Genomic DNA, 19,499 nt, shown 5'->3' with positions numbered 1-19,499 from the left:
ATATTGTTCTATAATATACACTATCTCATGATAAAAGCAGCGAGAATGACACAAGAATTGGTGTTTAAATAATGACAACGAGGACTTGTTCCACACCAACATGATGTGAGTTATCTCACCACGGGAGGACAAACAAAGGTGGAAAGGGTCTATGGGGGAAATGAGATTAAAGACCTGAAAACACCCTACCCCTATTGGACTAATGAAAACACACACAAGGGGTGCTAAGGTCTATAGTGGCCAAAATTGTCAAACGTGTACTCAATGGATAGAAGTATAGACTGTGAGTGTGGGAGAGCAGAGCAAAAGTAAACCCATCAGCCCACCCATTGGCGGAACTTCATCATCTGGGATTTTGAAAAACCAGGCTGGTATCCACTAGGTGTCTCACCTTGAGAGAAATGCGAGTAAAACTGCTAGTGTATGGTACACCAGTGATGTAGGTTTTTTTGTTCTTACTTCCCACAGCCCTTTACACACTGCTACCCAGATTTCCATCACTGGTGTACCATACACTAGCAGTTGTACTCACATTTCTCTCAAGGTGAGACACCTAGTGGATACCAGCCTGGTTTTTCAAAATCCCAGATGATGAAGTTCCGCCAATGGGTGGGCTGATGGGTTTACTTTTGCTCTGCTGTCCCACACTCACAGTCTATACTTCTATCCATTGAGTACACGTTTGACAATTTTGACCACTATAGACCTTAGCACCCCTTGTGTGTGTTTTCAGTTATCTCACCACTCCAACATGGCTGTCTCATCACAGTCATTAGGATACACATCAAACTTGGGATATTACAAGCGAACTTGGCCAACTGGATTGTAGAGAGGTTTGGAAATATAATTCACTTTAGGTAAACTGTCTTGATGGAAATGATTATGGTTTTATTTTGTATCCAATCACACATATCTTGACACATTTCATAATACGTATTATTATATACATGACCAATTGAATTACTCAGCTGCTCATATATGTAATCAGTATTATAAAAAATTCTTGAGAATAATGGAATTATTTGTTGTTAATGATTTGATAATAATGAACTTTCTCAAACCAATGTAATACATGATGGTTTTTCACCCATCCATCATGGCCACCATGGTCTACACCTTTTGTTCCCCACCGTATAAATTCTGATATAACTCACACTACTGATCCGCATTAGACAAATCGTCCTGCATTCTCAAGCAATAATGACTCATGAATACAACAACGGGTTTTAAAAAACTTCTCCCCTTCAAATATTCAAGTCCATGACTGTTGAGTAATTAATAACATCGACCTTAACAACCGGGCATGCTTTTGTTTTTGGACGAACCATCATTTCAGCCTGTGAGAAGCTGGCCTCGTATAGGATTTCCACTAATATAAGTGGGCATCTTGCACCAGTCCAGACAACCCTTATGTTGATTTAAGAGGTCTTAGACAACCTTAGAAAGCTCTCTAAGTGGTAGCTGTGGAGGGCAGACGTCAAGCTTAGTCCAGAAGAACCACACCAAGTATTTATAAAAATATGTATTTATTTTAGAATACTCTCTAGTACGTTACCATAGCTCAAACACGGTGATAAACACAATGCATACAATACTTTAGCAAAGAAACACAGTAAATAGCACGAAATACAGAGTAGCCCTGCGGGGTGGGGGGGGGACCAAACCATATACTAAGAAAGTGGTATAAGAAACACGACTTGGGTCAAGACAGTGTCGAGAGAACGTAGAAGTGCTGAGACTCAAAGGAACCACCAGAGGTGAGTAGATAGGGACCCCAATGAGAGCATGTGCGGGAACACAACAGACTGCTCCGTACAACTATGTGTAAGTCACGGTTGGATTTTTAAAGATTAAGGATCCTTCCCAGTGGACCCTGAAGAAACCCCTTCTAAGACAGCAGGTTGGAGAGCCACACCACCCGTGGATACCCTAGTACCCACGTTACCTACACCAGGGAAGTAGGGTACATACATGTGAACTGGTGTCGGAAACCACCGTCAAACCCAATGGAGGGTTTCAGAAAAGTGCCGCTACTGGAAGAGGAGAAAGTGCCCGTGGGAATCCAAACGTGGAATCTTGAAGAGGAGTACCTGAAAGCAGAGGGGACAGAGTCTATGCCACTCAGGAGTAACCAGGAGACTTGGAAGATGAATGCCCTCTGATGTCAGTGCTTCAGGGGGAAGAGGACTATGACCTTGACTCTGCAGCTGTGCAAACCAGGTGACACTGAGAAAGACCAGGACTCAGTAATGAGCTGTCCCATGAAGGAGGTCAAGTGCTGAGGGGTCGGTATCTGGCGGGAGCACCAACAAGCTTTGGCAAAGGTAAGCCATGCAGGAATAAAAGAAGGCGCAACGTTGGGACCAGCAAGGTCCAGGGGAATCACCAAAGTCAGGGGAGTCCGGGCCGGCCCTGGGCAATCAGGGGAGCCCAAAAGTAACAAGTGTGACCCCAAGGCTGGAGTCACTGAAGTTTGGAGAGGACCTCAAGCACCTCACCAAAAGATGAAGGCCGTTGATGCACACAATGCGGGGTGACTGAAAAATCTGGTCACTGGAGGTGCTTAAGGTTGGGGCTACTTGGAGCTTGAAGATCTACTTGCAAAGAAGCCAACAAACCTTTGCAACGGTAAGTTGGACGAGGTTCACAGGGGTTCGGTTATTGTAACCCCCTCGAGGGATACTGGCCTCAAACTTGGTGAGAGGGTAGAGTAGGCCTCGGGAGCTGTGGAAAACCACCACCTTTGTTGCAGAGCCTACGGAGTCCAGGGGAGCTCAGGATCTGCAGATTGGTCGACTTAGTTGCTGTGCCTGCAAATGCAGGGGAGTGACTCCTTCACTCCAAGGGAGATTACTTTGGTCGTCTTTGATGCTTCACAAGCCTTGGAAGGTTCCTGTATGATGCACAGGCACAGACAATGCAGCAGACTGGAAGTGAGACGAAGTTAGACCCAAACAAAGTCCAGTGAAGTCATGAGTGCCCAGACGGTAGAAGTGTAGTGGTGTCTGATCTGAATCTTATCCCACAACGATTCTAGGGATCTGCACCCTAAGTATCCTAGAGAAAGGGTTAGAAAGATTCAGCGGACCCTCCCAGAGGAGGTTCTGGACACAGGAGAGGTTACTCCCATGTCTTTTGTTCAGTTTTGCACCAGAGCAAGAGACAACGGCTCCCAGAAATGGACTATGCATGGAACACCAACTGTGCCCCTCATGCAGACTTTCTGGCACTGGCAAGCACACCCACCCGATTCCAGTACACTAAATCCTGTCTGGGAGGTGGTCACACCTCACTGTGTCAGGATGCCTATTGTTCCACCTTTATCTGCTCGAGCTTGGCTCAGCAGCAGGAGAGCAGAAATGTGTCTCTGGTCGGCAGCAACCATTTTGTGCTGTCCGGGTCTGGAAGACTGGTACCGGGAACACTGATTCCAACATGTTTAGTATCAAATATGATAGGATTCGTTGCAGCCGTTTTTGAGATGGTCATCGCGTAATTACACGGTGCCCCTCTATATAGTATATGGCTGCTTCACTGACAACCCGGGAGAATGGACTCGGCAGGCTGCAGGGGTGTCCTGCTCATGCAGGGGCACCCTCTCACTTAGAACCAAGCACCCTGCCTTCAGGATTGCAAAGGCCTGCTATAGGGGTGATTTGTAGGTTTTAAGTGCAGTGACCCTCAGATATAGTAAACCTATATCTTTAGTAAGTGGTTCATGCACCAACTTACACAGGCTTCAATTGCAGGCCTGTAGTTCCATTTTGCATAGTCCCCCGTGGTGGCATAATGCATGCTTCAGCCCATGGGAGACCTCTGGGGTACCTATGCCCTGGGTACCATAGTACCATATACTAGGGACTGATAAGGGTACCCCAGTATCCAAACTGCAGTGTACCTAAGTACTCAACACAACAATTTAGGGAAAAAGCAGTTAGACGGGGGTCTTGATTAGCAGGATTCCAGTCAGACTAGTCAAAATACAGCTTAGCACCAGGCAAAAAGTAAGGGTAACCACAGATGTAGATCCTACTTTCCTACACCGCCCCAGACGGCATACTTCATGTGCACTCTGCAGGGTTCAAAACAGAGCATCCTAAGACCACAGTTTACAGACAGCACTGCCTTAGGACAACCGAGATGGATGCTTAAGCACTTGACAGGGGACTTTAAAGCCAAGTCCCCTTGGGACATTTCCTGTTACAATACACAAACAGCTAGTGTGTGATCAAAACAAATATGTTTGACAGATCAAAATAATCAGAAGCACACCAAAAAGGTAATTTTTTCTTTTGCATGCTATGGCTTCCATCAGTCCCCCAGATACAAATAACTTTCTGTTGCCGTTGTACTTTATTTGCCCAGTTTAAAATTCTCCGAAACAGGGAAGTTCACCTAACCTATGAACTAGTTAAATGACGGACCTTCACACGGGTAGTTTGTATTCCTTTATGTGTGAAGACAACTGCTACTCTCTGAAACCTGAACTGTAACACACTTCTAATGCCTCTCTGGCTTCTCTGTAACAGGCTCAATACAGGAGAAGTGACTCCCTGAGGTACTATGGTGAACCTCTAATTAACTACCTTCTATAAAGATGTAGACTGCCAACTTAGCATAAGAAGGATTTCTTTCTTTCTAAAAATTAAAATGAATAGAATGGATTTGGTCACTTAGGTTACTCCTAGATGGTCCTACTCACATTTATATTTTTCATAAACTAGGACCCGAGTGTCACTTCACCTTCACATGCTCTCTTTGCAGTGAAACTATTTCTCCCACAAGTGTGATATGTTTGCAGTGCAACACCAGTGTGGAGTTAAGTAAACAGATTTTATTGTTACTTTAATATGGTGCATATGCTATTTTTCAGCCTACAAAAAGCCCTAAGCTTGCATGCCATTAGAGGGCAAAATATGTATTTGTTGTCCGGATGAACTCTGACATAACAAGAATGGTTATTATTATCAGATCTTTCTTCTAATGCTGCCATGATTTGTCACCTCACAGGATGGCAGCAAAAGGATTTTTTTACAGGATAGGTAGATTTCTGAAGCATCCCATCCCATCGACATGTAGGTATTTTACAAAATTTCACATTCATGTGGAATGCCCCATTTCATAAAGTTTAATGAAATATTCATTGAACTTCAAGGCTCCTTGAGAAATATTGGATATAGACACACAAAATAATGTGTAATGCTGTATTATTGTCCTATGGGGACATAATACTAACCCATGAGCAATTTGGACAGGTCACCAGCAATCTTAACATTTTATATAGCTTGCCTTATTAATATTACATAATTCTGAAACATAAAGTGTGTATTTGAAGCAGTAATACAAACCACTTTTGTATGTTGTGGCATACTACAATCATTTCCATACTTCAAACCAACATTTACAGGGGAAATGTAATTTAACAAATTACAGAAAGTGATGAATGGGTATAACATTACAGTGAAATATGAGTTTTGAAACTAGTGCCGTTTGTACAATAACAGTAGTCTAACATCCTACAATTGTTCGCAGAAAAACCAAATTGAGTGATATTAGGGTATGAATACTAAATGTCATTTAAATAAAGGAAATAACTGAAATGTGCCTGTCATGGTCAACTATGCAGCCATAGAAAGCCCGTACCTATAAGGCTGAAATCCTTCTGACATACCTTGCACCCCTGCCTGCAGTACCTGCTGGAAATGGATGTATCCAGGGGGCTTGACCATGGATTACGGGCCTGCAGTGCAATACGGCTTCATTAACATAACTATATGTACAAGTATTGCTATAGCTTACTTGTCTAAATGTCTTCACATACAACATTTGCATATCACTTACTAAAAGAAAGGACAATAAAGCAAAGACATTGGTTGCCTGTTGTATATTCCATGTATTTTGTAAGGGCGTTGTGGTCCAATCCCTGGGACACATCACTGGACTTTTGAACTACTTGAACTGTTACACGCAATAGTTATTTGACAGCCTTTTCTGCGATCTCCTAGTTTCAGGGATTTCCATATCTTATTCAGTGTTTTGCTTTTGAAAGCATGATCTTATTTAGGTTCCAAACTTTAAAAAAACCACAGCATTTCCTTTTTGCCTCGTATCTGGTTAAGGAGGGGGGTGAGAAAATGTGCGTCATCTTCTGGAAAATCCATATTTCAATATTTGCAGATACTGACCTAATGGTTTCAAAGTCTGTCTATATCTGCCTGTCTCTATTTCCATTCTGTAATCACTTTCCATGCAAATCCTTCTTGTTCCCAACATGCCTGTCCACAATAACCATCGGCATCGCAGGACAAAGTGCACAGCCAGCAACCATGCCCTGCAGCCTGTGCCACTCCATGGTGCTTTGACTGAGTGAAAATATTTCAGCAGTACCAGCATGATGGGTAAGGCTATTTCACAGGCAAAGAATCTACAGGGGAAATCACAAAATCCATTAAAAGCAATGTTACCAAATATTGCAACTTTAGCTTCTTCGCTGCATGTTAAGAGAGTAAATTTCCTAACACCTGGCATTAACCACTTGGGTGCTATGGATGTACTGGGCACATCCATTGCAGGACCCAGGATATGCTAAAAATGTATTCAGCATATTCTACCAGCCACCATGGTGGTGGTGGGGGAGGGGGGGGATGTGATGCCATTACCCCCTCGGAACCTCCCCGCAAGCCCTCACCCTGGATGGCAGTAAAAAGCGATCCCACTGCCTTCCCCAATTCCTCCATTGGTTAGATCATGACGTCAACATCAGCATGGTGCTCTAACAACATGCAAATGCTCGTAAAAGATAGAAGTAACTTCACTTGGTTCTCCGTTTGGACCATGGTTTCCATTGACACGGGGAAAATATGTAAATTTTTGTGGCCGATCTACCAATGGTTGGGGTGGACAGGCCACTAGATCACCAAGCCCGTTTTAAAATAATAAATATAACGAGGCAGCGTAACAAACAAACAAACAATATTTGACTGTTTACGTGTATGGAATGACACGATATCTAAAGAACCCACTATGTCTGCGTAAATAATGAGAGAGAGGGAAATGGCGGCAGAGGAGGTGTTTGGAAGCCTGCCAAGCACCTGCCGTAACACAGCACAATTGCCTAATTCGGGAAATGATAAAGACACAGATGCGAAGTCACTGCTGAGGAATTTGGAAAAGAAACTAAAATTGGAGATCATTAAGTGGTGCGAACATAAGTTGCTTTCGAAATATGCTGAAGTGGGAAGAGTGCCACGGGGGTTAAGGATCCTCCTGACACCCAGTTTTGACAAACCCAACCCCAATATGTTGTGTGAGTGGGGAGAAAGCAAGTTAGATGCTTCTATGAATCTGGTCAACATATTAATCAAGTATGCTAATATCGATAGTCTGCAATTATTACGAGAAATAGATTAAGTAAATATTGGATTGGATAAACTTGAAACAACGGAGTATATCATCAAGACTAGAGAGGCCATAAAAAGACAGATTAAAAAAACATGAAAAAAAAATAAAATCCAGAAGGCAGACAAGTTCGCCCGTGATTTGGCAGACTGAAAATGGGCAAATATTTACTTTTGCCCACAAATTTGACACACCAAGGAGGCAACAGTATAGTGAAAAAATAAAGAGCAACGCAATTAATGTATACACTCGCGTAGATACCAACGATGATTCCTCCAGTGTAGAGACTGTATCACTGACAAGTGAATCAAGCACAGAATTGGACCGACCTAATCCAGGGAAAACCAAATGAAGTTTGGGCCAAGAGCTGGATTTTTTAGTGGAGGAAAAACTGAAAACATTACGGCCGAGACAGCAAGGGAGGCCAGTAGAAAGCACAGAACCAAAAGAAGACAAGGCATGCGCAAAAGGTGGAAAACAAAACACAAAAAAGAAAACATATTGGCAGAAGAAACGGCGCTAAGTGATAATAGTGTCATTAATCTGTCATCGATAGAGCTAACGAAAGCAGAACAACAGTTATTAGCTCTAGGATTAAATTTGTAAATTGTAAAATTGATACTTGTATAGTGCACTACTCACCCGCAAGGGTCTCAAGGCGCTTGTACGAATACCGCTGTGGAACCCATCCTGGCTTTCCCTGTGAGGCGTCCACTCCTGGGCACCCCCAAGGTGGACGCCAGGCATCCTTAGCGTTGTGGGGGCCGTTGTGGAGGTTAAGCAAGCTATTGCCCAGAGTTGCAGAGTGGGACTCTATGATTGGAATAGGCACCGAGGCAAGAATTGTCAGGTCCGTGGAATTTTTGAGCCCAAGACCCGCCGAGGCAGGGAATTGAACCCTGGTCCCGGGCTAGATCTCTGCATCAGGGTCTGCCGCCCTAACCATTGAGCCACACTTCTCCAGGAGATGGCTTTAATTATGCACGCAACCGTGTAGATTTGTACTGCTTCATTAGAAAGCTTAAACTTAAGAAATTCTTTGCGGTGAAGTCTTGTAAACAACAATTGGAGAAAACTACGGGGCAAGAAGAAGAATTGGGCTCGATGCTGGCAGCCTCTGACATTCCTAATTTGCTCGTATTTCATGATTTAAATGAGCAAATTGATTCACAAACGTCGTATGATGATATAGATTTGACCACACAAGAAAGATTAAGGAAAATTAATCATGTTCAGAAAGGGGCTGGGTTAAGTCCCTTTAAACCAAAATCTTGTTTTGTACCGTTAATGCTAAAAGACGCCATCTATACATACCATGACATGGTCACCTATGACTTGAAAAAATTAAATCATACTGTAAACAAAAATAGAAAACAGAGAAATGTGTTTTTTTTTTTTAAAGCATGTGATAAATTGATGAAAGTTAGGTGAAAACAAGGAGATTGTTGTAAAGAAATCAGATAAGGGGGTAACTTAGTACTGTGGCCTAAGAAAGATTACATTTTAGAAGCACAGAGGCAATTAAATGTTGAAAGTTGTTATAAAAAAAATCCAGCACTAAAGAATATGATCAGGCCAAAGAGATACAACAAAAACAGCTGGCGCAATGGCGAAGGGAAGGCCTCATATCTACTGAAGAGTATAAGTTCATGCACAATGATTTCCCTGTGTTACCTGTGCCATACCTAATACCAAAAATACACAAAAATGTTATGCCCGTCCATGGTAGGCCAATTATATCGGCCATCAATAGTGCAGGCGAGAAGGTTGGTCAATACATTGACTACTTTCTACAGAGTTTAGTTAAGGCCCTGCCCAGTATGTAAGGGATACCTGTGACTTCCTCAAGAAAATAGAGGGCTTAACTTGGACAGATGATCTATATTTAATTACCTTTGATATAGAATCGTTGTACACCAGCATAGATCATATCCAAGGATTAAGAGCAGTAAAATACTTCTTGGATACCAGGTCTAGTGAATTCTATGAACATAATAAAGTTATTTTAGAGCTCATAACATGGTGTCTCAATAATAACTTTTTTCTCTTCAACAATGATGTCTTCAAACAAGAGAGGGGGGTTGCTATGGGGGCCTGTTTCTCCTCCAGCTGTGCCTGCTTGCATGTCGGCTGGTGGGAGGAACAGGTCCTCAGAAAGATAAACCAAGCACCATTTGAGTCACATGTCGTGACATATTTAAGATACATAGACAATGTCTTTATGTTGGTGAAAGGCAACGAGATAGAAGCCCAACAATTTGTTGATGATATCAACAAAAATTCTACGAACTTGATATTCACATCCCTCATCCACAAGCCACAGACTGAGTTTCTTGATGTGAGGCTTTACATCAATGAAGGTAGACTTGAAAGTGCTCTCTACAGAAAACCTACGTCTGGTAACATCATGTTGCATGCAAACAGTTCACATCCCAGACACTTAACTGCGTGTATACCTTACGGAGAAATCCTTAGACTCAAGCGTATCTGTAGCAATGAGGTTGATTTAAACAAATGCCAGAATGAGATGCTGGAAAGGTTAAAAGCTAGTGGGTATAGCGATAAAATAATTGATGAAGCTATCAGAAAAAGCAAGCACACGACCCAGGCACAGTCTCTTTAAAAATGACAACAGTGGAGGAGCTTCGCGCGCATCCAAGATGGCCACGTGAGCTTAGGGCTCCTGAGACCCTCGTAGCCCCCCGAATATATCCTGTCATTTATCCTGTCTACTGTGGAGTGCTTATTGCAGCGGAACCAAAGGAGTGTCGATTGCTGAAAACCGCGTCCCGAACGTGCCCCAGGGACCAGAGTTAGAGCTCCGGACAATTTGAGGCCTGTATCTCTTGGAATCCCGGTGTTTGAGTTGGCGCTGTGCCCGAGTTGTAATGCGACAACATCGGCTCTGAAGACCGGAAGCTACTGGCCCAGCTTCGCGACCCCGAATTTGGTTTCACTTTTGCTCCTGCTTGGAACTCCCTGAAACCTCGTTGGGGCCCACTCCGGAATAGTTGATAACCGGACAGACGACAGGGGATCCTATTGTGGGGGCGCTTTAACGGAGTTAGAATTGTGGAATCGGGATTGAGGGGTTTTTGCTGCATGTCGCACCAGGCACTGTACCAAGGCCTAAGATCTTTGCCAGCAGCACGGACAAGCAGATGGCTGCCGGACCTTCCTAATGAGTCGTCAGTAAGATAATGGTCTAAATACAGAGACTATCTACCGCTTCTGCCCTGAATCGAGAGACGAACGTTGTCCCACAATGGCGGCTAAGCGGCTTGGATTCGTTGGGAGCCCTTGATAAAGGGTATTCGTTGGTCCTCGCAGTTCGAAGATTGTATTTCACTATACGCTGATGATATATTGCTTTATTTGACCTCTCACAGGAAATCCCTTAATGCTGTTTGTGATGTCTTGGGCTCGTATGGTAGGAATTCAGGATTGGTGATAAATTGGGCAAAATCCTATCTTTAGGTGTTATGCGGTGATGCCCCTGTCCTCCCTTGTAATTGTCCTATTCAGATTGCTCAGAACGGGTTCAAATATCTTGGAATCTATGTCTCAATGGATCCCACATGCCGGTATGAGATGAATCTCCTTCCTCCATTGACTCGGCTGAGAAGTGATGTAGCTGGCTGGAAGAAACTTCCATTGTCCCTATTGGGACGGGTGGTCCTTTTTAAAATTATGTCCCTACCCCGATTTCTTTATGCCCTCCAGAATACCTTGAATGTGGTACCGTCTAGCTATTTTCGAGAAGTAGAGGGACTGCAGCGCAGCCTCCTTTGGGAAGGCAGACCGCGTATAGCGTTGGCCAAGTTGACGCTCCCATGGTACGACTGAGGTATTGCCCTCCCAGATATTAAGAGATACTATTGGGCGTCACAGTTGGGAGCTATAAATAATGGTACCTATGGATCCAATATGGATCCTGGCTATCCCATGGATAAATCACTGCACCCTGGCGGTGATTACAGTAGGGCGCTGTACACCAAAACTGTAGAGAAAGGTTTGACTGGACCCACTAGAGTTGCGGTGCGCATATGGCACGACGCTCTTTGTTCAATGGGATGGAAAGACCGTCTGACTCTGGCTACCCCGTTATTTGGATTGGATAAGTTGGGCAGGTTGTTGAATTCGAAGGGTTTTGATCGATGGGATTTGATAGGGATTACTACTGTGGGGAATGTTTGGGTGAAGGGAAGAGTTAAATCATTTACTGAACTACAAACTTAATATGAACTGAGTGGGACGGAGTACTTTCGCTATGTGCAGGTGCGACATGCATTGAAGTCTGTGTTCCCTGATGGGGAAGAGACACCGGAAGCGTCCCCATTAGAGGATCGGATACTGGATGGGCATCTTCCAGATAGCACCATTTCTCTTATTTATAAAACGTTGATAAATCATAGAGCAGCTCTCTTAGTAGACTTAAGGGATAAGTGGACGCAGGAGGGTATCGAAATTGATGACGAGGGTTGGCAATCAGCAATTTCTTCCCCTAAGGTAGTTGCGATCCCGGCAAGATTGAGGCTTGTTCAATTGAAAATACTGCACAGGGTCTATGTCACTGGTCCGCGACTGGTTAAGATGGGTTTAACGGAAGATGGTTTGTGTAAGCGTGGTTGCGGCCAGTTGGGGGCGTTTTTTCATATCCTGTGGAAATGCCGATATATGGTAGACTACTGGAACAGTGTTCATAATGTCATGCAGGAAGTGACAGGAGTGGCTCTTTTACTGGAAGCTAGGAGATCTATATTGAAAATTTGGGAGCCGACATACCTGAACACTGCACAAACTTGATGGGTCACTCTGGGGGCCATAATTGCCAAGCGGAACATGGCACAGCAGTGGGGAGCGGCTAGGCCGCCTACGCTAGTAGGATGGATAGAAAGTATGGACTGGTGTATGTTCCGTGAAAAAAATTTATCTGGCACGGAGTCGCCCTAGAAAGTGGAATAATAGTTGGAGACCCTGGAACCAATATAGGGGGAATATATGTGTACCACCTGAAACAATTTTTTTTGATACTCCTCTTTCCCCATGACCCTTACATGTTAATTTGCCTGATATTTGTGCTCTATGCCCCCCCTGACTAATATTTCTGTACCATATGTTGAAGTTGTTACCGACCCTCTTCTGCAAAATGTAACAATGTCTTTCTTGATGCATTGTTTTAATAAAAAGAAATATAAAATTTTAAAAATGACAACAGTGAGAGATAACAAGAACCTACCACTGGGTCCACTAGTAGCGACACCCCTAGATTAATTACAACCTATTGCAACGAGGAACCCAAAATCGGAGCCATTATCAAATAACATTAGCCCATAGTGTTAACTGACAGTGTGTTTCGTAACAGGTTAGCAGAGACCCCGACGATCACGTTCAGAAAAGGGAAATCAATGGGTATCATTCTTGATACAAATTCCCCAGAGACCCACAAATTTGCTACCTAGTTAAAACCAGCTAAAGGTTTTAGAAAATGCGCAACATGCAGAGCATGAAAATTTGGCTTGGATAACACACACTATTCCATTCCATTTAGTGAGTCACCAATTCCCATCAATGGTAATTATAATTGTAAGACAGAATATGCTGTATATACTCTGACGTGCACCTGAGGCCTTCACTAAATTGGTAGTACTAAGCTGTAGGTGCATGTCAGAATTTTGCAGCATATTAGGGCATTCTTCACAGTGACCCCGCTTATCCAGTGGCACAGCATTTTAAACGATCTCATGGGAATGATATCAATTGTCTAACCTATTATGTGATTAATGCTATCCCGCAATCTCGGGGGTGGTAATAGGGAACGCAAACTCAGACAATTAGAAACTAAATTCATCCTTGAGTTCGATAGTAAGTGGATGTATGGGTTAAACAACACGGAAGACATGCACAATTTTTTATGAGATCTTAGACTATTGCATATTGTTGTTTATCTGTAGTTCAGACACAGTATATACTTTGTGTTGAATGTAAATGAAGTCTCTACATTACCAAAGATTTGCATAGGCAATGCCAGAAACGGCACAGAAAAATTGATATAAGGATGATTTCATCAATAACTCTTTTATATATGTGCTTTGGTTTAGGAACATCTGTCGCTACTTTGAATGAAAATTTTCCCCACTTTTAGACGTTATGCATAATGAAGTTCTTAGCAAGCAATTTTATATATAATATGCTTTCAATAGTATTTTCTTTGAGTGGAATTTTACTGTTAACAATATTTATACACGCATTTTAATTATACTAAATCTGGTCTTTACATAAATAATGTACTGCACTTTATATTTTTTTGTGCAAATTTTCGCATTAGGTTGCACATTTAAATATTTATTTAATTTGTTGCTGCTTATCACTTATGCACTTTACTCTGAGGTTACATACTGGATGTATCAAGAGACGAGCTTTTTACATGATGGCAAAGACTTGCTAATAATGAAATAGACATTACATGTGGATTTATCCTGTAATATTAGTTTTCTTGAATATTGTATGTATACATTTCTAATAAGAACCAGTGTGTATATATTTTTCAAATGTGTATGCCAACATGAGGGTTTTTATTGGAAAACCTGTATAAAGTCCCAGCAGGGTACAGCTGTAATGGGCTTGTTCGTAAAGCTTTCTAACACAGTGAGTCTGTTTTCCATGATTATCGTCATGTGACATGGAGAGGTGAAGGTGGATGGTTACCAAACACACACACAAAAAAATGCAATGGCGAAGTACATAACCGCATGTGAACAAGGGCTCCTGTGGCCCGAAACGCGTCGTGCGTGGGTTGTTCTAAAGAATAATAAAACATCTGCGTGGTCTGAGTCTCCTTCTTCGCCGCCGCCGTGTGGAGGTTGTAAGTAGCGGGAGTTTGAAATATATATATATTGGTAATGTGATCAAGGCAGGGATCTGCCGAAACGCGTCGTGATGGCGTTCTGGAATAAAATGAAGCACTGAATTGGGTCTACCTGCCTATTGATGCTTTTCTTCTGCAAGTTTTAACTAAATAGTGCATCAATTTTTCAATTTGGCTCAGTTTGTTCATCTATGACGTGACAAGTAGTAGATATTCTCCTATATATTCTGTAACTGGAGTACTACAGTTTGCTTGGTGTTTCTGGAAGATGAACTGAATGGAAGCATAATGATTGGGCCCTTAGTACGAGTTAGCTTATTATAAGTTACCTGTCATTAATCAAATACACGGCAGGGTGCAGTATTTACAGGGGGCGAAATTAACACCCTTGCAGTGCATTGTAGCCGCAATTCTTTAGTGCTACCAAGCCCTGGCAAGGCTCTAAATTGTTATGTAGATAAAAGCGTACTACTACGTGAAAGTGCCAAACATGGATGAGTTTATATACACTATGGCCTGTATTGGTAGTGTAGGTGTCTTGCACGAAGACCAGATGTGTGCTACTATCTGGTTCTCATTGTCCCGCCTATACATGAACTTGAAGTGAAAGGATTGACAGATGAGGGTGGAATGAAGCATAATACCAGGTATCAGAGTCTGCGCACTCTACTATTGCAGGATTTACTTCTGAGCGACTATTTTTTCTTCAGCAAAATGTGCCAGTCACTCATGAAGAGTACCAGAGGGAAACTGTGGAGGCGTGCCAAAAGTACATAACTGAGAATCACGATTCAGGCACCAACTTTGGACTGTGACCAAATCAGGATTTGTGTGGTACTTGTAACGAGGCCCAAAGTATGCCACCTTATCACAAGAAAGGCATTTCTGACAAGAATCTGTAGATATGTTATATCCATATATTTTATTACACAAGTGAGACTTTAAGCATACAGAGGGAAGAACGTGTACTTTCTAAGTGTGTAGACGCTATAGTAAGAATGTGTAATGCATGAAATTTACAAATGTAATAGATGTAAAGGACTTGGGAAAAATCATAAGGACATAAAGCTCTTTGTCTTCACAAATATAAATATTTCTCACTATTTAAGTCTGCATCATTGGAAGCGTGGCCAAGGCCAAGTATTTGGTAGACATGTAATCCTTGCTGGGCCGCAGAAAGATAAAGCCCTGAAATAGCGATATGGTTGTATTGGTCTCCTCCATCAGGACCTTAGGGGGCTCCCACCCTGCGAGAGAAAACCTGTGGGCGAGTACTGAGGTAAGCAAAGAGACCACCTAGAAGCGCAGGTGGAATACGAAAAATAGCGCATGCACTGGCCCTCTGATATCGAAAAGGGCTGGCTGTTGCGGTGAAAACCATTGGTATCTACCTGGGCCTTTCTGGAGAACAGCAACATTCTAGATCCATAGGGAAGAGTATTCAGCCAGCTGAGAGAAAGATCCCTGAATGGCCCCCAGTAAGCATAGAACAGGGCAGGTTGAGTGGCCTGCCGGGGTCGTATGTCACAGCTTCACGGGATGGACCAAATAAACACCAGGCAAGAGGCCTTGCTGTTGGTATTTTCCAGTAAAATGCTTGCCCCCCTGGGTCCAGCACTATCTCATGGCCAGACAGAGCAGGCCTGAGGTGCCTTTCCATTTCTGGTGCTTTGCATCAGTTTTAAGATTTTCTCAGAGTTTCTCGTTGCTCAAATGGGAGTAGTTTCTAATATACATGTTTCCCTCGTCTTCATTGCTTGATTTTGCTCACGAGAAAGTGTCACTCAGAGTAGCTGAAGTCACTCAAAATTACACTGAAATTATGAAAATGTCCTCCGGAAACAGCACATTTGCTACTGGTGCAGTGGCAAGACATGGCAGCGTAAGCTTGGAACCCTGCCACCCGATCCACTGAGTGGCCTGGTGTTGGAGATGGTGGAGGGCAAACCACAGAGGGTTGTAAGAAGAGATAGTAGAACGGCAGACTGGTGCAGTCTCAGGGTGTGACCCACAGGATTCGAGCTGCAGCCAGCCCATGTCCGGTGTGTCAGGAGCAGCTTTGGATTGTGCCATGGATCCCAGAGACAGGAACGGCGAATACCTGGAGTGGATGACAGCCCTGCAAGTCCATTACTTCACGACTGGGCCAACAAACAACACTTATGCAATACAGGCACAGGCTCTCAGCCTGATGTGTCAATGAGCAGACGGTTCAGATGGACCCCACTGCAAACATCCTGTGGGACGCGGGACCCATCAGGTGGCAGAAAACAGTGGACGATGAGGCAGGATTTGACAGACAAACAGCATCAAGTAAGCAGCGCAGTGGCAGGCCCCAATGGATAACACCCCCCACGAAGCTCAGGCTCCCCCTTTCAGACAATGGCCTGAGCACTTCTGCCCGAGAGTCATGATAGGATCTCATACTCAAATCTGAAATACATTAGATTGACAGTGGAGTGAAAAATCACATAACTCTACAGAGTTTCTGTCTATGTCGTCTCTACCAGATCCCAAGAAAACAGGTCCATCATGAACTTACTGTAGACGAACCTTAACAAAAAGAAAAATAGAAATACTAAAGGAAAGAAAAGAAATACTATACTTTTACAGCAACCAGAGAGTGTGGGGGGCAGATCAGGGTGAGACCATGACTGCAGCACCGGAAGAAAACTAGAAACTCAGCAAGAGCTTCACGATGCAGTTCTTCACAGACTTGAAGAAAGAGATTAGTGAGAGCACACCTCAAACAAAATAAAGCTGGAATGAGGAAAAATCATGGCGATCTACACTACAAGATTAGACACTTGAATCTTCACAGGGTGAATGCAGAGTAGACCTTTAAGAGTATCAATCCTGCTTAATTTCCATAATTCATCTCCTCACAGCATTCCAAGAAACACAAGAAGATTTTGAGAACCGTTCCCATAGATGTAATCCACATATAAGGGGAGTCTCTGTGGACAGGGAAAGAAAAGGTATTAAAAGCTTCATCCAAGACCATGCTGAAACAAGCTTCTAGAACCAGCCCAGCCTGCTCTTGCACAGAGTGAGGGGAGGCAACCCAAATCCAAAACTCCTCCCAGAGACCCTCATTTTCAGCCACCACATACCATATCGAGACCAAGGAACCCCTTCTCACAGCAGCAAGTCAGGGCAGCGCCATTCGCTTTAACAGTATAGACACCCGGGACTTCCAAAATTCCTCCTGATTAACATCTATTTCAAGAGCTCCAGCATAGCACAAGCAAATAGGTTGTGCCATCTGGCCAAAACCTGGATCAAACCCTCTCTGATCACATGAACTACAAAATAATACTCTGCAGGGATTTTAACTTGCGAGAACTGGGATTAACTCGCACTGGATGCTCACAAACAAATTGTTTAAGTAAACAACCGAACAAAACACTACAAAAAAAACGGACTGAAGTCCATACAGACTATACTTGAAATCTCCAATCCATCTCTCCAGCTTCCGAAAACCTACAGGGGCATAAGCACCATTGACTACATGTTCGCTTCGGGAAAACTCATGTAACATCTCAAGAGCTTTGAAGTACTCCCCTTACTTGCAAGTGACCACCTTCCACTTCTCACAATATTCAACCTTAGTTTAGCTAAACAGGAAAGTCAACGATGAAGCTACATTGCTAATTTGATCAATAAAGTGGGGCCCAGTTTGCTTGCATAAAATAAAACTATGGAAATCTACTATAGGTAAGTCTCTTCAGGCCCAATGCGGCAATCTACTACACCACTGGGAACCAATAATCAGGGGCATTCAGAAATCAATAGCCAATCCTCTAGGACATGGGTGCCCTCTGGAAAGAACCTCCATCAATAACCAATCTATCTTGATCAGCGCACAGCAAATTCGCTAAATGACAAAAGCATGCCATAAGACCCATAACATCAGAGTCGCTCTACAACAAGTACTCAAACAACTACTAAAAAAATCCGAACTAATTATCGTTTAATGCCTGTTCAATGTTTTATATTGTTAAGCTTTCAATTATTTATACAATAAATGTATTATTACTGTTCAGGGCAGACCTTGGCTCGGCTCTCCCGGTTAATTTGTTGGTTCGCACACTTCTACTCACCCAGATCTACAGCCTGACTGTACTTGTCCAGGGCCGGCTTCAGCTGCTGTTTCTGCTGTAGGCTCTGCGCCTCCTCGCACAAGGTACGAGCCAGGCTCTCTCCAGGTAATATCCTCTGTAGCAGGCTGCCCAGTACCACGTTCACTCGAGGGCAGCTGGAGGGCAGGGGCATGCTCTGGGAACCGCATAACGGACACTGCCGGAGGGGAGTCTCGTCTCCGGACACAGGCCGCAGGCAGCTCCGGCACAAGCTGTGGCCGCAGGCCATAGTGACTGGTTCCAGCAGCAGGCGTATGCAGTACGGACAGCACAACATCGGAGGGAGACCTGCAGGTCCAGAGTCACATTCCACCGGTGCAGCCGGTAAGTCCTTCCCCCGCAGGCTGCTCGCCACGCTCTCCACCAAAGGCCCCAGCTCCTCCGGCCGCAGCCTCCCCAGCGCCGCCGCGGAGCTGTAAGAGTCCAGAGCCTCCGACACGCGTCCAGCTCGGGCCAGTGCCTCTCCCCGCCGCAGCCACAGGCTCCGCTCGGGCCTCGGATGCTCGGACAGCTCCGAGGCGTAGATCTCGGCTGCCAGCCCATAGTCCCCGGCACGTGCCGCCTCCTCCGCCACCTGCAGCATCTCCAAGGAGACCCCCACCTCCATGGTGGGGGGGAAGTGGCAGGTCCCACCGCTCCCCTTAGTCGTGCATGGTGGCCGGAAAGCGAAATCCGCTCTCCCGCCCCTACCGCCCCATTGCAGAGAGAGCCCACCGAGGGGGTGACTCCTGTCCAGAATGCCCCGGCCTTGGCCGCTATCTTACTGTCTACAATTTCTTCTTCTGCGGGGGCATTGTGCCCGCAATTACGAGCTTTACGGGGCGCAGGGGCGATATGTAACACACACAGGAGACTTCAACCTTTCAGGGAGGCGGAGACATTCTTGGAGTGTCGGACTGAGTATGATGCCCTGGCATTGGTTGGCGGAAGTCTTGGCGTAGGATTGGCTGATGTACCTCCTGTCAGTTGTCTTCGCTGGCTTTGGAGCTTTGTTGGAAGGTGTTATGTATGCAGATATGATATATTCGCTACATAGCTCGTAGAGAGAGTTAACCCAGTTCAGTTTATTTTTGCACCCTGTCAGAAGCTAG

At 44.1% G+C, this 19,499-nt stretch overlaps 1 protein-coding gene across 1 annotated transcript in view; it reads right to left on the bottom strand.

Moving 5' to 3' along the window:
• LONRF2 (LON peptidase N-terminal domain and ring finger 2) overlaps positions 1–19,279 on the bottom strand; it is a 309,292-nt gene extending 290,013 nt beyond the window's left edge. The window contains exon 1 of the mRNA XM_086934724.1: positions 18,370–19,279. Coding sequence (XP_086790850.1) covers positions 18,370–19,015 — 646 coding nt within the window. The 5' untranslated portion in view covers positions 19,016–19,279. The remainder of the gene's footprint in view (positions 1–18,369) is intronic.
• Positions 19,280–19,499: the final 220 nt, after the last annotated feature.

The sequence above is a fragment of the Lissotriton vulgaris genome, chromosome 8 (genome assembly GCF_964263255.1).
Source record: "Lissotriton vulgaris chromosome 8, aLisVul1.2, whole genome shotgun sequence".
NCBI lineage: Eukaryota > Metazoa > Chordata > Amphibia > Caudata > Salamandridae > Lissotriton > Lissotriton vulgaris.
Note: the sequence above shows the minus strand (reverse complement) of the source record. Positions and strands in the feature narration are given on the sequence as shown.